Source organism: Myxine glutinosa, chromosome 4 (genome assembly GCF_964187855.1).
Source record: "Myxine glutinosa chromosome 4, kmMyxGlut1.1, whole genome shotgun sequence".
Lineage (NCBI taxonomy): Eukaryota > Metazoa > Chordata > Myxini > Myxiniformes > Myxinidae > Myxine > Myxine glutinosa.
The window spans coordinates 118199897-118225415 of NC_136264.1; the positions used below are offsets into that span (position 1 = coordinate 118199897).

At 46.1% G+C, this 25519-nt stretch overlaps 1 protein-coding gene across 1 annotated transcript in view; it reads left to right on the top strand.

Moving 5' to 3' along the window:
* EFCC1 (EF-hand and coiled-coil domain containing 1) overlaps positions 1–22685 on the top strand; it is a 69731-nt gene extending 47046 nt beyond the window's left edge. The window contains exons 3-4 of the mRNA XM_078776339.1: positions 15322–15629; positions 18326–22685. Coding sequence (XP_078632465.1) covers positions 15322–15629; positions 18326–18541 — 524 coding nt within the window. The 3' untranslated portion in view covers positions 18542–22685. The remainder of the gene's footprint in view (positions 1–15321; positions 15630–18325) is intronic.
* Positions 22686–25519: the final 2834 nt, after the last annotated feature.

A 25519-nucleotide genomic window follows, 5' to 3' on the forward strand; every position in this document is an offset into this window, starting at 1 on the left:
GATGCTCAGAGTGAGCAATTGGGGGTAATGGGAAACCAAATGGGGGTAATGAGGGACGAAGCGAGGAGGACCGGTGAGGGGTTAGACAAGAAATTTGGGAAGTTAGACAATAATTTTGAGGGGTTAGACAACGGGATAAAAGAGGTGAGAAATGGGTTAATGGGGGTAGAAAACAGAATGGCCGCTCAAGAGAATCAAATGGAAGGGATGCAAAAGGGGTTAGAGGGGTTAGAAAACAGGATGGAAGGCAAATTGAGGGACATGAGGAACCAAGCGGAAAGGGAAGTTAACCAAATGGGGCAGCAGATAGAGGGGGTCAGAATGGGGGTAGAAACCAAACTGGATGCTCACAGGGAGGAAATGGAGCAGATGAGGGTGGCATCTGGGCAGGAGATGCAAGTGATGGGAGAGGAGATCAGAAGAGGTGTGAGTGAGGAGGTCGGAGGAGTGCGCGAGGAGGTGAGGCACTGTAAGGAGCACATGGAGAAGGAGGTGAGAAAGGGGACTGTAAAGTTACAAGGGGGCATAGAGGACCTGACGCAGGAGGTGGAACAGCTGACGGAGGGACAAAAAGGACTAACGGAGCAGGTTCAAAGGAACACTGCGGTATTAGGAGGGTTAAAAGCGACACAAAACGACATAAAAAACGACTTGATAGCGACGAAGAGGGAATGTCAGATGGTACGTGAGGGATTGACAACGAGGTTGGACGAGGTGATAGAGGTAATGGAGACGAAGGACCGGCAGGTGAGGATGCACATGGAAACGGTCAAGGTAGCCTTGGAGGACGAGCTTGAGGAGAAGTACCGGGACATAAAAGAAGTGAAGCAGAAATTAGAAGAAGTGGAAGAAGGGGTGAGCGAAATTAAGAAGCGACGGAGAGGGGATAAGAAAGAGATAAAAGAGGAGATAAAAGAATTGGTCCAAAGTCTGTGTTCGGATCGTGATGATGTGCTCATTAACCGGATGAGGGATTCGCAGGTGATGGAGGAGAAGCGAAGAGGAAGAGGACCCGGTGTAAGTGGTGACCAATATGGTCGTGCGTATGATGCGCCAGGGGATTTAAGAAGCTTGGGGGTCGAGATGGACCCGGGTGTTCGTGAGAGGCCGTTGGTGAAGTGTGCGACAGGTCTGGTGTGCGAAAAAGGAGGTGTGCAAGAAAGTCCGACTCTGGGGTGTGTGAGGAAAAAGTGCGTGCCAAGGAGTGAGGGTGCTGGCGAGAGTGAGTCGGTTGTAGCGCGTGTGCGAGGGAGCACATGGAAGCGCGGTGTGGTAAGTGTTACAGAGGGTGTGACGGGAGAGTGTGCGCAAGAGTGTGCGCGAGAAAGGTGTGTAACGGACGGGTGCATGAGTAAGGGTGAGTGCGTTGTCAAGAGTGGTGGTGAGAGGAGTGAGAGTGACAAGGAGCATGAGTGGGAATGCACGCTGGAGTTGGTGGTGAGGCACGTGGTTGGGTGTGCGAATGAGAGCACACCTGTGATTGTCACAGAGGAGGTGACAGAGGAGGGGGCGCGAAGAGGTGTGTTGGTGAGGTGTGCAGCTGACGAATGTGTGCCAAGGTGTTCGGTGGTCAGGTGTGTGACCAAGGCTGTGAGTGGAATGGGTGTACCTGGGTGTGTAAGGAAAGGTACGAGGAGCATGGAAACGGCTGGATGTTTGAGCAAGGAACGGGCTGCGGGGTGTAAGCGTCCAGGTGAAGCATCGACGGTAACCGGTTTAGAGGTTAGAGCGACTTTTAGCCGAATCGGGCCCTCGGTGCGTGCTGGGCCTCGCTTTGAACGGCCGCGTCCGTGCTCCACTAGGCGGAGCGGGCAGCCCGATAGAAAGGGTCGTCATGGCGACCACTTTTTGTTGAGGCAGTCCGGCAGGTCGAGATCGGGACATTGGATGGCTCCACGCCGAGATGGTGCGTGGGATCTCGGCCCGGGTAAGCCCCCGTCCCTGCACCGAATGCGGGACGTATCCAGCCGCTGGCACCAAACAACCCGCATTCATGGCTTGGCTTTACGAAGCCGGGCTTTGGACAGGAATTGGCGCAGCGAGAGGCATTAGTGAGTAGACTGGGTGATGAGGTTAGTGTTTTGGACCCAAAATTAGAGAAAAACAAAATTTGATGATTGGCAAGGGATTGGCAGTAGTGATTGGCAGATGATGGGTAGTGATTGGCAAATTTTTAATTTGTTGAAATTTGATGTGCAAAATTGGTAGTGAGCGATGGGCCCGGTGGGTAAGGCTGGCATCCCTGCCGCCCTTCCCATGTGGGGCAAATGCGCAATAGCTTATGGGGTGTATGGCAGTGAAAACTAGCCCGGGTGGGTTAGGTTATATTGATAGGGCCCTAGAAGAAGACATTAGGTAACGTTAAGGTTAGTTAGTGACTGATACCTGTAGTGGGGACGCAGGTAGATTAGTGTGGATGATAATGACGTGGGAGCGCAATAGTTTAAAGGGACGACTGGGAAGCGCAAGTTTCAGAGGGGAGTAGTTAGATGAGATGATGCTGTGTGAGAATTGAACAGGTGTGATTGCACAGGTGTGCAACTGGACAGGTGTGTGGAGCAGTGTGTGAGTAGTGAGTGTGTGGATCAGCGCGAATGCGCTTGGGGAGAGAAGGGTGCAGGCGGCACCAAGAATGAGAGCACAGGTGTGCAAGTACAGGTGTGTGGAGAGAGTTGGAGTAAGTGGTACGGAGTGGTGTGCATGGTGCGAAGGTGTGAATGGGGGAAGAGTGGACCCCCATCACGGATACCCGGGGTGGGTAGTGTAAGTGTTAGGTAGAGGGTACAGGTAAATTGTGGTTGGATATTGGCATCTGTGGTGCGGGTGACAGAATGGTATTGTGGATGGGTGCATTAGTGTTGTGGAAATGGCTGGGCGTGTAGCCTGTTAGTGTGTGTAGTTGGTTGGGCACTCCACCACTGTGAGGATGTCGGCCAGGTGAGGCCGCAGGTGGGCTCTGGGAGCCGTTAGTTGTGGATGGGGCCCGAGGATCCGGAGGACGGACCCAGGTAGCCCAGTGCCAGAGAGGGCACCGAGTGGGGAGAGCGCCAGAGGGCCTTCCCCAGGTAGTTAGGTTAGGGTAAGGAGCAGGTAAGCTCGGAGGCAACTGCAGTGGTGGAGGTGTGCAGGTGGGTAGACCCGCTGGGAGAGGTACACGCCACAGCCCAGAAATTGTGCGAGGGCACCGGGAGATGAATCGGGGGAGTGAGACCCCAAATTGAAAAGCACCACAGTTTGGCCAATGGGAATTGGTTTTTTAGAACCCATAGTGTAAGAGGGCCAATGGTTTGGCCGGAGAAAGACCCCGGGTAATGTAAAGTTGTTGAAGTCATTTAGGAAATAGTTAGGATTGATGAACCTGTCGCACCATACGCAGCCACTTACCTGTGATGATGATGACTCCACACCTGTGTTTTCTTTGTTTGTGTTGCAGAAAGGAGAATTGCTGTTGGATTTGTGAGACGCATCACGACGTGGATGAGACATTGGGGTGATTCCATCTCTCCCTCCCTAGGAGGGACTGATGATGAATTGGTGATAGCAAATTATGATGTTGAGTTGAAAATGGCAAATTTGATTGGTTAGGAGGGAGAGAAGACGAATTTGGTTTATGGGAGGAACGGGGAAGACAGTAGGGACGTTTGTTGATTTGTAAAGTAGATGTTTATGGGTAGTGTTGTGTTTTGTGGATACAGTAAGGGGTAAGGGAGGGGCCATGTAGGTTACCTGGTGGGGGGGGGGGGGCGTACGGTAGGAACGTACCTGTCTCACCTGGTTCCCATGTGCCCCCAGTGTGCATTACCTTACATTGCGTGCACTTTTGCGCCCTTACCACCTTACTCACTTGTCTTTTCTTTTGTCTCCCACCTCCGAGGATCTGGCTTTGGGGCAGAGAGAGAGGAGAGAGAGGTGCTGGCTCCGCAGTTGTGGGCCTGCACTTTCGCTGCTTGCTGCCTGGATCGATACACCATATGGACCGCAATGTTGGTGACCACCCACAATGGACCGCAGTTCTTTTGCGGCCAAGCACCACCCGTGGATGGACCTATGGGTCAACGTGGCACCTATGCCATACAAGGTGAACCACTTATAGTTGGCCCCCTGACGGCCACAATAAAGAAATGGACGCGGTTGGCACCTTTCTTTATTTTTGAAAGAAGCCAGAAGGCCAAGTGCACCACATGAAGAGCAAGAGACACCTGCAGGGTTAGGGGTTGTTGTTTTTATTTTAATGAACAATGGTGACTGCACCGGATGGTGCTGACTGTGTGATGGGGTGGTGCTTTTGGTGCTTGGACGGGGTGCTCTGCACATTATTAAAGGCCGTAAGGCCACAGAGCACTCGTGAGTTGGTGTATCGATGCTGGCATGCGTGCTCTCTCTATGCATAACATCTGCATGTGTTCCTCCAAAAACAGGTCCTGGATCGTAGTGTAAATATCAGCGTAGTCTTGTGTAAATAATGCTCCCTACCGGCTGTATGTTTAGTTTGCGAATTCTTTCCGCAATTCGGTTATCCTGTGGGTGTGTTTCTGTGAGGAGAAGGGTGCAACGTCGCAGGGGGACATATTTACTCATTTGTGAATATCCGTAAAACTGTCGCACTCAGGGTAGAGTTAATAGTAGAGGGAACTACATCTGAGTGCCACACTAAAGTAGGTAAAAATTTATCGGGTCGGGACGCCCCGAGGGTAGAGAAGGGTGCAATGTTGCGGATATGGAATTTGGCCTCCATATCCGCTTGTAAATATTCCCCTATTTCCCCAATACTCCCCAACTATCCCCAATCCCCCATTCCCTAGTCCCATTGCCTGTAAATAACACTCTGTAGAACCGACCTTCCCCTTTTTCCCCCATTAAATGTCGTGCCCAGGTCCACCGCATCTCACGTAGACAACTTTCGGACATCTTGCTAGTTATTCTTAGTCTATGTCAGTTAAGGACTCGTTTCCATTAATTCTGACTCTTCGTTGCACCAGAATGTGATTGTATGGCACCAGTAGTGAGTTTAGGACCTCCCCTTACCTCCTCCCATCTTCCCCATGAAACAACAACAACAACAACAACAACAACAACTACAACAACAGAGGAGATTGGGGGCGGCGCGGCGCGGGGAGTGTGCGTCCTCACTCCGGCGTGGTTAGCCGCCATTGCCCATGCGCTCCACGGGGTTACCACGAAGGGGCTGGCTGTCAGCTCCTCGTCAGGGGCGGAGCCGGTAACCCCCCCGCACCCAATAAGAAGGGCGGACCGATTCCATCTGGGGCGGAGCTAACTAGCCGAGGGCGTGTCACTCCCCGCCGGATATACGCAGCGACTTACCGGACGTGACGTCAGATGCGCCCCCAGCTTGGAAAGACAAGTCGCGACCTCCGAGCGCTGAGCGACCTTCCCGCATCATTGGACCGGACCGGGTCGATTCTGCCCTGAGCCAAGAGTGCACCTTGAGCCATCGACTACCCGTCTTCCTTGCCATCAATCCCCGTGTGAGTCAGTTTTGTCCCGTTTATCTGTCGTCTGTCGGGGTTAAGATAAGACCGTGTTTAAGTGCCTATCTTCCTATGCTGTCCCTCTCATTCCTGTAATCTAACCTTCCGCCATATTATAACCTCCTCCGGAGGTCTTGAGAACCGTACCCCTGGTGTCGTATCATTTTTAACCCAGCCGTTGTGTCCTTTTCCTTCATTGATCTAGCGTAGCGCGACTCGGCCAAGGTTCGAGTATAATCGGGTAACTTGTGCGGACACGGCGGCCATTCCGCTCGGCCCACCATAACATCAAAGTCGTGTCCGTAACAATATGTTTGCGTGGTGTGTTAGCCGGTACTAAGCCTGGCGTACTCAAACGGCCCTCGGAAGCCTGGTGGTTGTCGAACGGGTCCCCGAGTCACCGCGAGGGAACTGCACAAGATGGCGCGCAGTCACACCAGTAGCAGCCACCCACCTGCGGAGCGGCGGCCAAAATCCTTCCTCCTCCGATCGTCACAATCCACCGGGCTCCTAACACACGCCTCGCTAGCACGCACTGCTCAAAGCGCAACCGCCTCCGTCAAAGGCACAGGAAGAGCGATATAAAATGCGACCGTTCGCCACGAAGCAAGGGCCAGTTCCAGTCACGAACAGAGAGACGGACTCTTCCTCTCCCTCCTCACTGACATCACTCTCCCAATCCTCAGGTCCCATCACCTTATCTTGTCCTCTCGACCAAACCCCGTCTTCGGGGAGGGGCCTCACGGCCTTGCTTAATGCCCAATGATGAAGGTCGAGGCGCGGCCTCCCCATCACGAGTTGTCGGGGGGCGGAGTCTAATCTCTCGAGAATGTTCGGATGACGTTGACGGCCGTGAGGCGGGGTTCACTGGCACGATCGGCAAATGTGCTGGGTTTTTTTGTTCGCCCTGACGGCGTTGTGGGTGCATGGATCTCATTGACTGGCCGGCTGAATTTTATAAGAACAAAAGGAAAATTACAGGAGGCGTTACACACTGGGGATTATTAGCCATAAGCCCGATTTAACGAGCACAAAACCACCCTCCTTGTGGCGACATGCAAAAGCTCTTACCCGCAAAGTAGGCGTACTTAATACATTGAGATTCTTCTTCTTCTTCGTGGCATATGGTCCATTCTAATTTATACAATCCTGCCTTCACTAAGGTATTTCATCTCTACCCCCCACAAACGTAACAATACAGTCGTGGGTAAAAATATTGGCACCCTTGCACTTTTTTTAAGTAACTCACAATTTTCTCTAAAAAGAAGTTGAAATTGACAAAAGTATTTGGTGTCCACAATTCTTTATTTCACTGTTAATATTACAGTACCCTTGTTTTTGATTCAGAACTTAATATATCCCTTTAAATCAGAAAATAAAAAGAAATGGCATTGACAAAATTATTGACACCCGAGACTTGATATTTGGTAGCATAGCCTTTGAACAAAATAACTGCAGTCAAGTGCTTCCTGTAGCCATGAATGAGCTTCCTACACCTCTCTACTGGCAGTTTGGCCCACTCTTCTTGTGCAAACTGCTCCAATTCTCCCAGATTTGAAGGGTGCTGCTGTTTGCCAAGCTGTGCCGAACTGCTGTTTTCAGATCTCCCCACAGGTGTTCAATGAGATTTATATTTGACTCATTGCTGGCCACTTCAAAACAGTCCAGCGTTTTGTCTTGAACCATTCCTGGGTGTTTTTTGAAGTTTGTTTGGGGTCATTGTCCTGCTGCAAGACCCATGACCTTCGATGGAGACCCAGCTTTCCGACACTGGGTTGAACAGTGCGCTCCAAAATGCCTTTTTAATCTTCTGATTTCATGATGCCAAGCACACATTCAGCCACCCAGTGCCAGAGGCAGCACAGCAACCCCAAAACATCACTGAACCTCCTCCGTGTTTGACTGTAGGGAATGTGTTCTTTTCTTTGAAGGCTTCATTTTTTTTCCTAAACATAGAGATGGTGTGCTTTACCAAAAAGCTCTAATTTTGTCTCATCTGTCCACAGGGCATTCTCCCAGAAAGATTGTGGCTAGTTCCGGTGTGTTTTGGCAAACTCCAGTCGGGCTTTCTTATGTCTCTCTCTCAGCAGTGGGGTTCTCCTGGGTCTCTTACCATATAACCCCCTTTCATTGAGTTGGCGATGGATGGTGTGAGTTGAAACTGTCGTATCTTGTGTCTGAAGGTCAGCTTAAATCTGTTTGGCAGTTGATTGAGATGCATTCTCCACCATTCACACAATCCTTCGCTGCAATCATCACAGGAGCAAAAACTGTTTACAAATACTCTGCTCTGTGTGGAATGAATGTTTGTGCTTAGTTTCTTCATCATGTGCAATGTTCATCATGTGCCAGGTGTTGCAAAAAATGTTTACAGAAAGGCCAACCATACAATTGTTACGGATTTGTCACTTCCGTTGTTGTAGTTTTCATCCACTGTAAACATTTTTGGTTCCATGTACTATTATTGTTATCGTTTAAGTGAAATAGAGATAACTGTTTTCAAAAGGTTTAAAAAAAAAGTTTTAAAAAGAAACCGGAAACCGGATCGGGAACCGGACGAAGAAGAAGAGGAAGAAGGAGAGGAAGAAGAGGCGGAGCGAGTGAGGTCGGAGAAGGAGCCGAGCTGCTTGGAGGTCTGGAGCAAACGCTGGCGAACGGGGGTCACCAGCGAACTTTGGGGTTTCCTGGGAAAGGGATTCCTGCGACAGAGTTGTTATCGCTGTGACTGATAAACCTGCGTGTCAGGTTTTGCGTTCGATTCCGAAGAGAATCATTGGAGTGCCGTTACGTCTTGAGAACGGACCGTTGGCCATTTTGCCTCGTGCCTGATTTTGCATCACTCCAGGTTTTTCTCCTCGCTCCAACCATTTCAACGCATCCAGCCGTTAGCCTGGTTTGCATGTGTAATGTGGGTTTTGAGTGGGAATTTGCGGTTCGCCGTGTGGGGAGCCGTTGAAGATCCATACCCGAAGGTGTGATTTCCCAGTCGCCTCTTGAGGATTACCTTTGCCCATCTTTGGCAGTGTGACTGTCAACCGAGCAGGATTCTGGTCTCGAAGAGACATCGTTCTGACGATCACTGGAGCGTGGATCGACTTTGGCTTGATGCTGGGATAGAGACATTGGGAATGTTAGTTTCGCTCACTTGGAGCACAGTGAGTTATATTGTACGAAACTGATGGTACCATCATAGGAATGATATATTGGTTGTACAATTGATTACTATTGTTTTTGTGCTGTTATTCTTGTGTGACCTTAATACAATACTTGTTTGTTGGTAACAATTGGTGTGGTTTCACCATTGATCTTTGACACACAGAATAACACATCTTTCTGCCGTGACTCCTCTCGGGGCTCGGAGGTACACCGTGACCGGGGTTTGGGGAGGAGCACGTAACTGAAATTGGGGGCCTCGCCCGGGATAGAATTCCCTAACATTCCCAAAATTCCCAAATTTGGAATTTTCTAACATTCCCAATTTTTTTCAAAAAATTGGATGTTTTTTTTTTTGTGTGTGTGAAGGTTAACAGGTGCTAACTGATAGTCACCATGGTGTTTGATGCAGAAACGTTTGTGGCATCCCCTAATGAGGCACAGTTCCAGGCGTTAAAAAGATCGGAACTCATGATATTGGCCAAATATTTTAACTTGGAGGTCCGAGTTAGTATGAAGATAGCAGAGATTCAGACATTGGTGGTGGAATCTCTAGTGGGACAAGGAACATGGGAAGAGGTAGCCTTGGATTGGTTACCAGAGGAAAAAGGAAATGTGGAGCTCCGGAAAATGGAGCTGCAACTGCAGAGCCAGGAAAGGTTAAAAGAGTTGGAATGGAAAGCGGAAAAGGAAAGAGCAGAACGGGCACGAGAACTCGAGGAGAGAAGAGCTGAGGAAAGGAGAGCTGAAGAAGAAAGAAGAGCAGAGGAAAGAGCAGAGGAAAGGAGAGCCGAAAGGGAGTTAAAGGAACATGACATGGAGTATCAGAAGGAACTTAAACTCAAGGAGCTGGAATTACTGGGAGAACGGAGAGAAGTAGTATCCATGCCGGCTAGTTCGACAACTAGTGAGATCTCTTGGGATGTTGGTAGGCATGTGAGGCTGGTTCCATCCTTCAATGAAAAGGATGTAGCCAAGTCTTTTTTATATTTTAAAAAAAGTGGCTCAAATGCTAAAATGGCATGTGGGGTCCTGGACTATGTGAGTGCAAAGTGTTCTGGTGGGTAAAGCTCAAGATAACTATTCGGCTTTACCGATTGACCAATGTGCAGATTATGAGATAGTGAAGAAAGCCATTCTCAAAGCCTATGAATTGGTCCTTGAAGCTTACCGGCAAAAATTCAGGAATGCCAGGAAGAGGGAGAGTGAGACCCATGTGGAGTTTGCCAGAATGAAGGAAACCATGTTTGATAGGTGGTGACTCGAAGGAGATTGGGAAAGACTTCAACCTGTTACGACAATTGATCTTGGTGGAGGAATTCAAACAGTGTGTCCACGTGGACATTAAAGTACATCTGGATGAAAAAAAAGTACCGGAGTTGTATGAGGCAGCAACTGTGGCAGATGACTATGCCTTGACACACAGGATGGGGTTCCACAAACCTAACTTCCCGCCGAGAGTTAGCCAGGGGAGTTACGGAAAATCAGGTTCGGATAACAAATTTTCATGGAGGCGGCCTAGAGAGGACTATGGGGACAAATATGATACCGCGACTTTTAGGGATCAGAAGACTGCAGTTCCAAGACATACCTATCTTCCCGGGGGGCCCGAGGCAGACCACGAGTTTTTCCTCCCGGCCTAATTGCACTTTTTGCAAGAAACCTGGACATTTGATGTCCCAATGTTATGCCCTGAAAAGGAAAAATCAGGAGCGGAGTCAAACTTGTGCAACTCCGAATGCATTGGCCAATGCGAGAAATCGTCCTTGGAGGACAGTGCCTTGTGAAGGTTCCCATGCCAAAGTTACGGCATCACAGAACGACCTTGTTCAAGAGGGTTACAAACCTTTTATTTCAGAGGGGTTTGTGTCACTGGATGGGGACTTAACGAACCAGAGACCTGTTAGGGTATTGAGGGACACAGGAGCACATCAATCGTTGATGCTTGAGGGCATTTTGCCATTGTCAGAGAAGATGGCAACTGGTGTTAGTGTTCTTTTACAGGGGGTTGGGGGCTATGTTAAAGCTCCTCTTCATGTCATCCATTTAGAGTCTGAGTTGGTGTCAGGACCGGTCACCGTAGGTTTACAAGCCACTCTTCCTGTCGAGGGAATCTCTTTTATTATCGGGAATGATTTGGCCGGTGGTCGAGTTTCTGGTAATCCGATGTTGGTTGAAATGCCTCGTATGGAAAATAACACCGCATAGTTAGAGCAGGAGATTCCGGGTATCTTTCCATCCTGTGCCATGACTCGTGCTATGGGTAGGAAGCGCTCTGAAGAGAAGGAGAAGGTAGTGACGTCAAGCTTTGCACAGGCACTTCTTGTCGAGTACCCTGAAACTAAGTGTCAGCACACACAAGTCATGGATGGAGGCAATGTTGGCAAGCTCTTTGTAGGTGGACTGAACTTTGACACAAGTGAAGATGTTCTGGACTCTATCTTTGGCAAATATGGACCACTCTTGGAAGTGCTGCTGATGAAAGACAGGGAGACGCAAAAGTCGAGAGGGTTTGGCTTTGTCACGTTTGAAAACACAAAGGACGCCAAAGATGCAGAAACGGATTTGAATGGCAAGGATTTGGATGGTCGGACCATAATGGTAGAGAAGGCAGGCCATGGGCGTCGAGGGGGCTACAGAGGAGGAGCACGTGGAGGTAATTTCAGGGGTGGCTATGGCTCCCGGGGTGGGAGTAGTAGTTTTGGTGGCGGCCGCAGTCGTGATTACTACGGAGGCTCCCAGCAGCAGCAGCACAGTTTTGGCAACTCTCGACGGGATGACTATTATGGTGGTAGCCGAGATGGGGACCGCTACTCACGTGACTACAGCACCCGACGCTACAACCATGATTATGATGCTTATGATCAAGAGAAGAGTTGGAAGCACTAAGTGCTCAGGAGCAGCCGAGCCAAGATTCCTACACGGATTAACCTGTGAACTCCACGTCCCTAAATGCGTCCATGCAGTGAATACTTCCAGGCCTCACCACCCAACCACCATGAAACCTGGCTCTCAGCTCGGCCTCCTTCAAAAAGTGCTATAGATTTGTTTTGCTTTGGATTTTTGATCACAAATATATATATATTTTTTCATTGTCATGTTCAGCTTTTGTAATGTTGATAATATAGTGCTGATGCTTTATCCAGAGTGAACTAACTTTGGAAATTCCTGTAGGTTGTTTGGAAGTTTTGTTGCTTTATTTTGGGGAATATTAATTATTGTTGCTCATGTGAATTGATCATTTGGGGGTGAGTTTTACTTTTGTTTGTTAAAAGGGTTTTTGCAGGAAAAGAAAGTTTTCACAATGTTCAAACTTTCTTTCTTGAGGGGGGGAAGTGTTACGGATTCGTCACTTCCGTTGTTGTGGTTTTCATCCACTGTAAACATTTTTGGTTCCATTTAATATTATTGTTATCGTTTAAGTGAAATAGAGATAACTGTTTTCAAAAGGTAAAAAAAATTAATGTTTTAAAAAGAAACCGGATACCGGATCGGGAACCGGACGAAGAAGAAGAGGAAGAAGAGGCGGAGTGAGTGAGGTCGGAGAAGGAGCCGAGCTGCTTGGAGGTCTGGAGCAAACGCTGGCGAACGGGGGTCACCAGCAAACTTTGGGGTTTCCTGGGAAAGGGATTCCTGCGACAGAGTTGTTATCGCTGTGACAGATAAACCTGTGTGTCAGGTTTTGCGGTTGATTCCAAAGAGAATCATTGGAGTGCTGTTACGTCTCAAGAACGGACCGTTGGTCATTTTGCCTCATGCCTGATTTCGCATCGCTCCAGGTATTTCTCCTCGCTCCAACCATTTCAACGCATCCAGCCGTTAGCCTGGTTTGCATGTGTAACGTGGATTTCGAGTAGGAATTTGCGGTTCAAAGTGTGGGGAGCCGTTGAACATCCATACCCGAAGGTGTGATTTCCCAGTCGCCTCTTGAGGATACCTTTGCCCATCTTTGGCAGTGTGACTGTCAACCGTGCGGGATTCTGGTCTCGAAGAGACATCGTTCTGACGATCACTGGAGCGTGGATCTACTTTGGCTTGATGCTGGGATAGAGACATTGGGAATGTTATTTTCGCTCACTTGGAGCACAGTGAGTTATATTGTACGAAACTGATGGTACCATCATAGGAATGATATATTTGTTGTACAATTGATTACTATTGTTTTTGTGCTGTTATTCTTGTGTGACCTTAATACAATACTTGTTTGTTGGTAACATTTGGTGTGGTTTCACCATTGATCTTTGACACACAGAATAACACATCTTTCTGCCGTGACTCCTCTCGGGGCTCGGAGGTACACTGTGACCGGGGTTTCGGGAGGAGCACGTAACACAATCTAATGAGTGTTTTTGTGTTTCAGATTGCATGAACATGGGTGCCAAAGCTCAGCTAATGCCAGAAAAAGACAAGCAATTGTAACTTTGAGAAAAGAAGGCCAATCCTTGAGACAAATTATTGCAAAAAAATTACAAGTATCAGTACAAACTTGCGCCATTAAACGACATAAAGAAACTAGTAAAAATGGGGATCCAAAAAGTTCTTGTCGACCAAGAATCACAACAGAATCGCAGATCAAGTAATCTGAGTCACCAGTTTGCGCAACAGACATCCTATAGCACCGAAATTAGGCCCCAGCTAAACAGCTCCAGCATTGCAACTGTTTCAAGGCCTTATTTTCTTTGCTCTCTTATGCTCACATGTTTGCACTAGTTTTCTACATGACCTTATTATATGTTTTCTGTGTCGGTTTGACTTTTTGTGTGATTAATGTTAGCTCTTTCATGAGCCTCGATCTTGTATACAAAAAAAAAACAAAAAAAAAAATACATGTCAACAAATGGGTTTTACATTGGCTGGAAATGCATGCATGGATCATGACAACTATATATATATATATACATATATATATATATATATATATATATATATATATATATATATATATATATATATATATATATATATATATATACACACACTCACGTGAAGAAGTAAGTACACCCCATGTAAAGTTTTGACTTTTTCAACATATTTCAACATACAGCTATTTGATCTTCATTTCAACAATATTGATAGATAAAGGTGATATAATATAACAAATATCATGAAACATTTACATTTTGTAGTCCATTGGATAATTTAAATAAACATAAATGCAAATTTCGCATGTGGAAAAAGGAAGTACACCCCTACATTTATCACTACTTCAAATACCTAAAATTAGAATCAGGTGCACCAGCTCAGGTGCAAATGATTAGAACATCGTTAGAGAGGATCTTGGAGGAACCTGTCTTATTTAAACTTCAGACATTTAGTTTGGTTTGCTCTTTGTTGTTGAAGTGTGCGGCGTCACCATGCCTAGATCAAAAGAGCTCTCTGAGGCCTTCAGAAAGAAGGTTATAGATGCCTACGAGTCCAGAAAGGGATTTAAAAAGATCTCCAAACAATTTGAAATCAATCAATCGACTGTCCGGAAGATCATCTACAAGTGGAGAAGATTCCAAACAACTGCCAACTTGTTCAGGCCAGGCCGCCCCAGCAGGTTCAGCCCGAGAGCAGACCGCAAGATGCTGAAAGAAGTCTCTAAGAACCCCAGAATGTCATCAAGGGACCTACAGGTAGCTCTTGCCACTGTTGATGTCAAAATGCACGAGTCTACCATTATAAAGATGCTGCACAAATTTGATCTACATGGGAGGTTTGCCAGGAAGAAACCTTTGCTGTCCAGAAAGAACATCAGGGCAAGACTAAAGTTTGCCAATGAACACCTTGGCAAAGACCAGCACTTCTGGAACAATGTGCTCTGGACAGATGAGTCAAAGGTAGAGCTATTTGGCCACAGTACCAGAAGACATGTTTGGCCAAATCCAAAGACAGCATTTGACCACAAGAACCTGATACCAACTGTAAAGCATGGTGGTGGAAATATTATGGTTTGGGGGAGCTTTGCTGCATCAGGGCCTGGGCAGCTCACCATCAAATAATCCACTATGAATTCTTCATTGTACCAGAGGGTGGTTGAGGATAACGTGAGGCCATCTGTCGGAAAGTTGAAGCTTAACCGAAGGTGGACCTTGCAACATGACAATGACACTAAACATACCAGTAAATCCACCAATTAATGGCTGAAAAGAAAGAAATGGAGGGTTCTGGAATGGCCAAGTCAAAGCCCGGATCTAAATCCCATCGAGATGTTGTGGGGGGATTTGAAACGAGCTGTACATGCAAGAAACCCCTCAAACATCGCACAGCTGAAAGAATTCTGCATGGAGGAGTGGGCAAAAATTTATCCGAGTCGATGTCAGAGACTGGTAGACAGTTATAAGAAACGCCTACTTGAGGTTGTTTTGTGCCAAAGGTGGCAATATCACCTATTGGAGCCAAGGGTGTACTTACTTTTTCCACATGCGAAATTTGCATTTATGTTTATTTAAATTATACAATGGACTACAAAATGTAAATGTTTCATGATATTTGTTATATTATATCACCTTTAACTGTCAATATTGTTGAAATGAAGATCAAATAGCTGTTTGGTGAAATATGTTGAAAAAGTCAAAACTTTACATGGGGTGTACTTACTTTTTCACGTGACTGTATATATATATATATATATATCCGCAATACGTTTATCCCTTTTGTCTTGTTTTCTCATTATTAAAATATGCCATACCTATAGGTATTATTGGAGTGCAGATGCTTACAGCTACGGAGTGTCAGGCTGCCTCCCATGAAGAAGAGCAACAGAAATTGGAGACACGTGACATTGATCTTTACGTCAGGTCTGGGGGCCTGCGGGCACTCAACTGGCCGTGCAGTGACGTTCAGCTGAAACACAATCTAACTATGGAGATGAAGGAATGGCTGGCAAGTGCTGAGCAGCTGCAAGCCGAGCTGCAGGCTGTGGAGGCCGAGCGAGTTCGTCTTTCTTTGCTTGAGGAAAAACTGGGTGACCTTCTGTGTTTGCTGCTGCGTTTGCATACCCTGGTATTGACATATGGTGCTGACATAAATAATGTCACATTGTAATTATTCAGAAATGTATTTGTTTAAAACTACAACAAAACACTGAGTTTACATCACATTCATACATACACAAGCACATATATGGCATGATATTTCAAAAACTTGTGGACGACTTATCACAAAAGTTGGTGGATGAGTTGGTTAGGTGACAAGAACAAGCCAATTCAATTCCAGATCCGGGCTATCAGTGGGATAGAAAACGTAAACGGTTCAGTCTGGCAGAGGTTCAGTCTGGCTCTACCGAGTACCGTTCTAGTTACCTCCAACACCAGAGGTGGATGGAGGTTATGTTTTAACCCCTGTCTGTCTGTTTGTCTGTTTGTTTGTTGTGAACAAGATATCTCAAAAAGTTGTGGACGGATTCAGACGAAATTTGGCAGAAAGGTAAAGTATTTGACAAGGACGAAATGATTAGATTTTGGTGAAGATCCAGATCCAGCTAATATAATTTTTAAAGTGATTCTTCACTATTGGGAGATTGGGCCAAAAACTATATATGGCAGGACATCTCAAAAAGTTGTGGAAGGATTTGGACGAAACCTGGTGGACAGGTGGAGTGTGTGACGAGGACTAATCATTTCGATTTTGGTGAAGATCTGAATCTGGATTCGGATACGAGAATTATTTAATTTTTTAACGATTCTTCATCATTGAGAGATCGGGTGAAAAGCGATATATAACATGATATTTAAAAAAGTTATGGACGAGTTATGACTAAACTTGGTGGATGAGTTGGTTAGGTGATGAGAACAAGCCGATTAGATTTTGGTTCAGGTCGGAATCCAGATCCATCCTATCAGTGGGATACAAAACGTATAGCTCTTTCACGAGCCTCGATTCAGTATACAAAAAAAAAACCAAAAAAAAAAAACTGTTCAGCCTGGTGGAGGTTTGCTCTCCAGCGAGTGCCTTCTACAGACTCCGCATTTAATATGGAATATTTTTTTTGTGGGGGTGAACTTACTTTTCAAGATGACTTAGAACCAAAAGTTCATTGGAATTATGTTGAAATTATTCGAGATTTTGTTAATGTGACCTTTAAAAGAAACAAAAACCACATTTGACATTTCGAAGCAAATAAATTGCTCCTTGAAAGTGATGTAAACTGATATCGAACTCAATTCACGGACAGTACTGTGTTAAACTTCTGTACGTTTTCCAGAAGTATCTCTTTATTTTGCACATTAGCCAAAAAAATTTTCAACAAAAACAAAAGCTAAATTACGACTGGGATTACGGACAGTAAAATTACAGTTCAGTACTTCGTGTAACCCCCACGAGCATTCAGGAGAGCACGTACACGTCGATGCATGCTGTTCACGAGATTTGCCAAGTTTGGACAGGAATCGCTTGCCATGCAGTGACAATAGTCTGCTGCAATTCATGCACAGAGGTAGGCTGCTGGTCCAACTTGTCGATTTGACGCGTTAATTCTGCCCACAAGTTCACTATCGGATTCATATCCGGGGACATGGCAGGCCACTCCATATGCTCTACACCACGGTCAGCAAGAAAGTGTTGGATCATGCGAGCACGATGAGGCCGTGCATTGTCATCTTGGAAGACAAAGTTTCCTCGAAAGGCTGCACGAGCAAATGGAAGCAATGTTTCTTCCAGAATGACCCTGTACTTGAACTGGTTCAGGTTTCCATTCAGAACAACCAGGTCAGTTTTGCCCCCTGCATGAAAAGCAGCCCAAACGGTCACCCCACCACCTCCAGCTTGGAATCTTGGCACTATACAATCTTCGTTGTGGGCTTCATGCACTTGTCTGCGCACTCGGACACGGCCATCTTGACGATAGACCAGAAATCTAGACTCGCCACTGAAGGTCACGTGATTCCAGTGTCCTGGCTGCCATTGACGGTGCACTCTGGCCCACTGCAATCGGCGCTGGCTGTGTTGTCTGGTCAGGCGTGGCTTTCTCAGGGGACGCCTGGCACGATAGCCTGCTTGAACCAGTCGTTGGTTGACTCGCCTTCTGGATACAGGCACATTTGTCAGTTGCTGCCACTCAGCCCTAAGCTGATTAGCTGACTTGGTACGGCCATTGCAGACTAACCGGTGCAGCTGGCGATCATCACTCCTTGTGGTTCTGTGTGGACGTCCTGGCTTCGGTATTGGAGTAGGGACACCCCTCTGAGCATTTCGTTTCAGGATCTTTGACACCTGACCTTGAGTGATGCCATACTGCCGAGCAATAGCACACTGTTTCATGCCAGAATTTTGTAAAGCCACCACTCCATGACAAACAGCATTGTCAAGTTGACGGACTATCTCCAGAGGAAGCGGCAATAACTTTTGTAGACGTGCAGCAGTTGTTTTCCACTAATACAGAATGCAACAACCCTTATACTCGTATACCCGATTGTGAAGCCAATCGTCAAATGTACCTGTCCTTACATTTTGTCACGCCACCTGTGATATAATCCTGTTATTGACTTCTTGCTGCGAAAGACAATCAGTGACATGGTTCTTTCAACAAGGACATCACCGAAGGGAAAAGAAACTCACCAGATTGATATACTGAGTTCAGAAAGTAAACCCAAGTCAAGAAAAAAAAAAAAATTCCATATTAAATGCCAAGTCTGTAGTTTATGTTACTGTTATGCACATGCTATTTCCCTCAATGTGATTCTTTCAATTTTGCATTTCAGAACATTCCATACCAATTCCTTGGGAAAGTCATCGTGGAGACACTCAACTGTTTCGAAGAACTTTGCAATGACAACGTTAGAGCTATGAAAATAACTGAAATTCTCGACACTCTTTATTACCACCTTGCGTCGTGTGATGTTGTCCTCACAAGGCAGCTCAACTCTATGATATCAGCACCCCAACCTGCAACAAAATCTCTCATTATTCATTGTTAACTTTCATAATGATCTGTTGCTTCACTGAAGACTTTGTAACAATTCATAATGTTGCCGTGAATCTCTCTCTCTATCTCTCTCTCTCTCTCTCTCTCTCTCTCTCTTGCTCTCACTCTCGCTCTCTCTCGCTCTCTCTCGCTTTCTCTCGCTTTCTCTCGCTTTCTCTCGCTTTCTCTCACTTTCTCTCTCGCTTTCTCTCTCACTTTCTCTCGCTTTCTCTCGCTTTCTCTCTCACTTTCTCTCTCACTTTCTCTCTCGCTTTCTCTCTCGCTTTCTCTCTCACTTTCTCTCGCTTTCTCTCGCTTTCTCTCGCTTTCTCTCACTTTCTCTCTCTCTCTCTCGCTTTCTCTCTCTCTCTTGCTTTCTTTGCCAGTCTACTTGATGTTAACCAGAAAGGGTATTAGGCATACCATGTCGTCCCAATAGCACTTCCTTTTTACTTGTTGGTGGTACTTGTAAGGTGTACCAGGTGCTGTTCATACAGTTAAACAGTTTGATACACATTACCTTGTGTGTGAAGCCTTAAAAAAGGTAATTAACTTTTCTTGCATTCCCTTCTCTACGGATCAATGTTTTGGTTTCCAACTATTCTAAAAGTTAAACAATGAAGGTTTGCTTTTGTATACATGAATGAGGCTCATGGAAGAGCTAGAGCAGAATGGAAGGGAACAAATTGTAAAAGGGGAAACACCAACAGCAGAATAGAAGTGAGAGTGAGATCGAAGAATGGGGAGAAGGACAAATTGGGGGTGAACAGAATGAAACACAGCAAGAAGAGGAAGGGGAAAGCTGGGATGAAACCGAAAAGGAACAAACCAACCGCCAACTCACAAACTAAATGAGGTGAAGAAGAGGGGAGAAAATCACAATAACCTGGGAAAAGGGTCATTTGGGAATGTAGAATAGATCTTTGGAGTAGAATAGATCATGAGTATGGATGGGTGTCTACTTGATGTTAACCTGCGGTAGTGCTGACCAGATGTCTTGAAACCCTGGATGGAAGAATGGGACTGAACAGACTGGGGAAGTTGGTTTCACAGGCGAGAGAAAAGAGGAACATATGAGTGGGGGTGAGCAGTGAGCCTGAATTTTGGGAGTTTAACAAGACGAGCGTTACTGGCAGACCACATGTGCTCTGCATAAATCTGGGAGGGACAGAGTCAAGAGAGGGCAGAGGGTGCAACACCAACACGGAGGAGGTAGTATATAGAGAGGCCATCAACCTGTCTGCAATGCGACAGTAACAGGCCGAGACATTCAGGTTTGTTGTGGGAGATCCCAATGAGTTTGAGAGGCTTGCTTTCCACGACATTAGGAAGCATAAGGTGTGAGGCAGGGGCGCCAGCCCAATGAGGAGAGCAGTATTCCATCAAGCTGTGAATGAAGGCCTTGTATGTAATCAAAAGGTCAGATTGCCCGAGGAAAGACCATGCACAATGAAGGATGCTTCGTCGCTGGCTGTCTTTCAAGGCCATATTGCAAATATGGCCTGCTCAAGAATGATCATGGCTGATAGTGAGGCCCAAGCATTTGCGTGACTTGTCCTCTTCAAGTGGTTTGTTTAGGAAGTAGATGGGAGTTTTTGCCAGACAGTCCTTTGCGAGAAACAGAGTGAGAGTGTGAGATTTGTCAGGATTGAAAGACATATTCCAAGTGTTGGACCAGCTCCTGATTCTATCAAGATCTGCAGAGAGAGAATAATCTGCTGCCTGTCTGAAGGATGAGAAAATTATATTGCAGAGGATGGAATCATCAGCAAATAAATAAGCAGGATTTTCCAGGGAATGAGAGGTTATTAGAAGACAAGGAACAAGACTGGATAGGACACTGTATTGGGGCACTCCAGGAAATGAGAGGATCCCTTTAAGAGCTGTACATGGACAACGGAAGTGGAGGAATTCAGTAATTCTTGAGAGGAAGTGGCTTTGGATGCCATAGGAGGAGAGTTTGGTGATCATGGTGGAGTGCCACACTGTATCGAGTGCTCGATATATGTCCAGAGAGACAGCCCTAATCTCATGTCTGAGATTTATGGCTTCCATCCATTGTTGGGAGAGTAGAAGCAATATCTTCAAGGTATCGAGTCTGAAACCGACCTGATTATCTAGAGGGGTCAATATATGGTTGAACCCCCAAAAAATTGATACAAAAGGTTTTTCAATGGATTCTGGTGCCATTGGGCATGCTAAATAACACACTAAAAATCTAGTAAGATCTGACTTCCGGAAAGGGGTCATTTTCAAGATGGCGTCCAAGATGGCCGCCGGGAGCTTAAAATGGCCATATCTCAATTATTATTCAACCTAGAAAGGTGGTTTTGGTGTCTAACCCTAGGTTTTAGGGCCCAAGGAATCCAATTGAATCAATAAAATTACCATCAGTTAATTATTTATTGACAAGTCCAAGATGGCATCCCAAGGTGACATCCTGATCCACTAAAATGGCTCTGTCGAATAGTAGTCAACCTAGAGAGATTTTTTCAGTGTGTATACCTAGGTTTACGGCACTCAGGAAATCATCAAAATTACTTAAATAAGCACAAAGTAATCAGGTAATCCAGTAAGCCAAGTTTACCAGCCCATTAGGCATTTGTTGTCTTATACAGTTAGTCGCTATTCATCGTCATCCTCCGACTCCTCTGGAAGAAACTTGTTATGTGGATTGTCACATTCTTCAAGTTGGCACGGTCCACAGGCAGTAGTACCTGGTAGTCCATATCGTATATTGACCATATATACGACCATATATTGACCCCTCTATAAAGACAACACGCATCAGAGAAGAGGACACAATATTCATCCCATTGTCAGCTTCACTGCTGAGACAAAGTTCTCAGGCAAGAAGGAGGAGGTCCTGTCAAGAGATATCAATAAACAGAGACTGATCGGGATGATAAGTGATGAACTGAGAGAAAGGTATTGCACTGTGGTCAATGCACCTGGAGATGCTGACGTAGATATAGTAAAGGCTGCAGTGGAGGCATCTCTTCTACACACCACTACACTGATTGGAGAAGATACTGATCTCCTTGTCTTACTCCTTTACTATGCGCAGGGAGACAGTAAGAGCCTTTATTTCAGATCAGACAAGTCCAAAGCTGATGGAAGTTTTAAAGTGTATGACATCAACCGTCTAAAAGAAATCCTCGGACATGACGTGTTCTCAGTTGATATTCATCCATGCCATGACTGGTTGTGACACGACTTCTCGGATTTTTGGTGTTGGCAAAGAGACTGCTTTCCAGAAGCTTGTAAAAGGAGACCCTGTCCTTCGGTCTTGTGCCAACACATTCACCATCCCAAACCAGACCACAGAGGTGATCGATGACCTTGGATGCCGAGTAATGGCTATCCTCTTTGGTGGCAAGTGCAAAGATTCCCTTGCAACAATGCGATATAACACCTTCAGCAAGGATGTTGTCTCTGCTTCGTCTTTTGTAACACCCGAACGTCTGCCCCCAACTGAATCTGCTACCAAACTTCACTGTCGTAGAGCGTACTACCAGATCATGGTGTGGATGGGAAAATAAGAGGGTACGGATGCCATGAAATGGGGGTGGAGCCTGCAGGATAATCAGTTTGTCCCACTTATGTCAAGAATGAACGCTGCTCCAGACAGTCTCTTGAAGGTCATTCATTGTAACTGCTCCACTGCCTGCAAGACACTCCGCTGCTCTTGTAGACGACATGGACTACCATGTACTACTGCCTGTGGACCGTGCCAACTTGAAGAATGTGACAATCCACATAACAAGTTTCTTCCAGAGGAGTCGGAGGATGACGATGAATAGCGACTAACTGTATAAGACAACAAATGCCTAATGGGCTGGTAAACCTGGCTTACTGGATTACCTGATTACTTTGTGCTTATTTAAGTAATTTTGATGATTTCCTGGGTGCCTTAAACCTAGGTATACACACTGAAAAAATCTCTCTAGGTTGACTACTACTCGACAGAGCCATTTTAGTGGATCAGGATGTCACCTTGGGATGCCATCTTGGACTTGTCAATAAATAATTAACTGATGGTAATTCTATTGATTCAATTGGACTCCTTGGGCCCTAAAACATAGGGTTAGACACCAAAACCACCTTTCTAGGTTGAATAATAATTGAGATATGGCCATTTTAAGCTCCCGGCGGCCATCTTGAACGCCATCTTGAAAATGACCCCTTTCCGGAAGTCAGATGTTACTAGATTTTTAGTATGTTATTTAGCATGCCCAATGGTACCAGAATCCATTGAAAAACCTTTTGTATCAATTTTTTGGGGGTTAGGTGAGTTTTTTTCGTATATTGACCCTACTAATCTGAGATCTGGTCATTGGAGAAAAGGAAGGATTTGATGTTAACTGCAATAACAGTTACCATAACCTTGCTTATAATTGTAAGCGAGATAATAGGCCAGTCGTTAAGTGGATCCGTTTTTGCACCATGTTTGTTTATTGCAGTAATGTTGGCTAACTTTCAGACAGATGGACACTAGATATGATAACTGCACACTAGATGGTATAGATCTGTACATAATGGAAAGCAAGCTAGTGTGTAAGGATTCCTTGCAGGCAGTATTAATATCAGGAGAGGTGAAAATGATGGACCAATTTTGACATTAAATGGCATTTTGCAGTCCCTGAAAGTCCGCTTGAGTGCACTGCCAGACACTATAGCACTTGGGTAGCTCTCTGACAATAGCCAGACAGTTGGTGACTCTCACCAGCGCATGAACATATGGTTATGAGATAGTCTGTGCTTGCAGAGGGGGGATGTCAATAGAGTTATTCCTGTTAGGAGGACGGCACAGCACACAGCCAAACAGCAGGTGGTTGTGGAGGGAAAAGCGCAGCGAAAGGTACTCCTGTGGGTTGGGAGGGGGAAGGGTAATACACGGACATTGGGAAATGGAGTTCTTGACATAAACGGAATCACCGCCACCAGAAGGGAGTTCAGGCCTGTCAAACCGGAAAAGACAATACCCAAGGAGAGACATCGGGACATCCTGCGTGAGGAAGGTTTCAGTTGGCAGATAATGTCAAGTTTACCAGCAGCAGCTTGTATTTTTCGTAAACAAAGTCAAGACTAGTGGAAGAGCTCAAACACATAATTGATCAGGATGCAACAGAACAAAAGGAACAGTATAAAGAGAGGGGGAAAACACACCAACAGCAGGGTTGAGGGACAAAATAGAGGGAGACTTGGACAAATAAGGAATGTGGGGACTAATGAGGGTTAGGGGAGGACAAATGGGGTGGACAAGATTGATACAGAAGCAAGCTCTCAGGAAGGAAAGTTTTTTTTGTTTTTTTATTTTGAAGTCAGGAGGAGAAATAGGATAACGCTGAGGAGGCTTGTAATTTGGAAAGAGGTGGGCATGGGGCTGGTGAACTTGGTGGAAAAGATAATGCTTTTTGGATGGGGAATGGTCTGAAATGGTGGTGAACAGCTGTCTTGAAGAGCTGGAGGGAAGAATGAGAGTGAAGAGAATGTGAAAGTTGGTTCCACAAGCAGGAAATAGAGGAGCTAATGAGTGGAGGTGAGCAGTGATTTGGGAGTTCCACCAGAAGGGGGTTGAAGGTGGACCATGTACTTCCTGCAGAAAACAGGGGGTGGGAAGGGATAAAGCACAGAAAGAGGAGAGAGTGTAAAATCAGAGAGGAGGCAGTAGAAGAAAGAGAAACCACACACATGGCTGCAATGGGACAGTGATAGGCCCATTGACTCAGCTGCATCACGGGATACTCTAATGATATTGAAGGCCTTGGATTATATGGAGTCAAGCTGGGCGATGTGTGAGGCAGGGGCAACAGCCTAGATGCGAGGACATTACTCCATCAAGCTGGGGATTGTGGCTTTGTAGGTAGCTAAGAGTTAATGTGTGCTAAGGATGTTGCACGAAGGAGGATGCCCATGCCCAGTCAGCAGATTGAGAGATTCTTCAAATTGGAGGAAAGACCTCAGATCTGGGAGATTATATATAGATAGGGTTGGGTGAGGAGGTGCTACTGGCAGGGGAGGCGAAAGAGGGGAGAAAGTGGAAGGACATGACTGGGATGTCGGATGAGCATGGATGGGGCAGGACGCTGGGGAAGCAGCGATGGAGCGTTGGCACACTGGCATAACCAAGAGAGTCTTGGACGTCCTCAAGGAGGGTGCCAGGGTGAATCGGGTCAGTGACTATGGTAAAGATTTGTGGCAAATTCCAGGCAAATATGTTCACTTAAGCAGCGGATGTGTCCAAACAGGGAATAGCGTCTCCTTGCAATGTCGATTGTACTTGGGCCAAGCCTAGTGATCCCACAAATGGTCCTGTTTGAGACGCGATCATACCATTGAACCACAAGGATGTGGCATTGACATAGCATATGGAAAGCTTGTAGGATATCTTCATCCTTTTTCAAAAGGGTCCAGATCTCACAACCATAGAGGAGAATAGGAAGGACGCATGTTCTGTAAATACAGAGCTTTGATGGTAAACTAAGATGGTGCTGTTTCCAGACAGCATCTAGTTGCCCCATGACAGATCCAACCATGCCAATTTGACTGTGCACATCAGGGCTGCAGTATCCAAATGAATGAACATTGGACCCAGGTCGGTAAAGTGATCCACTGACTACAAATGCACCAGTGATAGGTACTGGTAGGGGGGGGGGGGGTTTGGAGGCAATGGCAGCATTCTGTACCTTGGTTTTTTGCCATTAGGGCTTAAGCCTTAAGGCCTAGGCTTTTAGCAACTGACTCAAAGAGGTTGAACACGGCCAGCCAGTGGATAGGGTCTCTCACAAATAGGGCATCATCATCTGCATAGAGAAGATCAGTGATGACCTCTCTACCGACATTGATTCCAAGCTGATCTGTACATCTTGACATTATCCAGTCCATGGCGCAGCAGAAGAGGGAGGGAGCAAGGACGCAGCCCTGACGAACTCCAGAAGGCTTGGGGAAAGGTGGTGACAAGTCCGCCGGTGTCCACTCTAACGCAGGC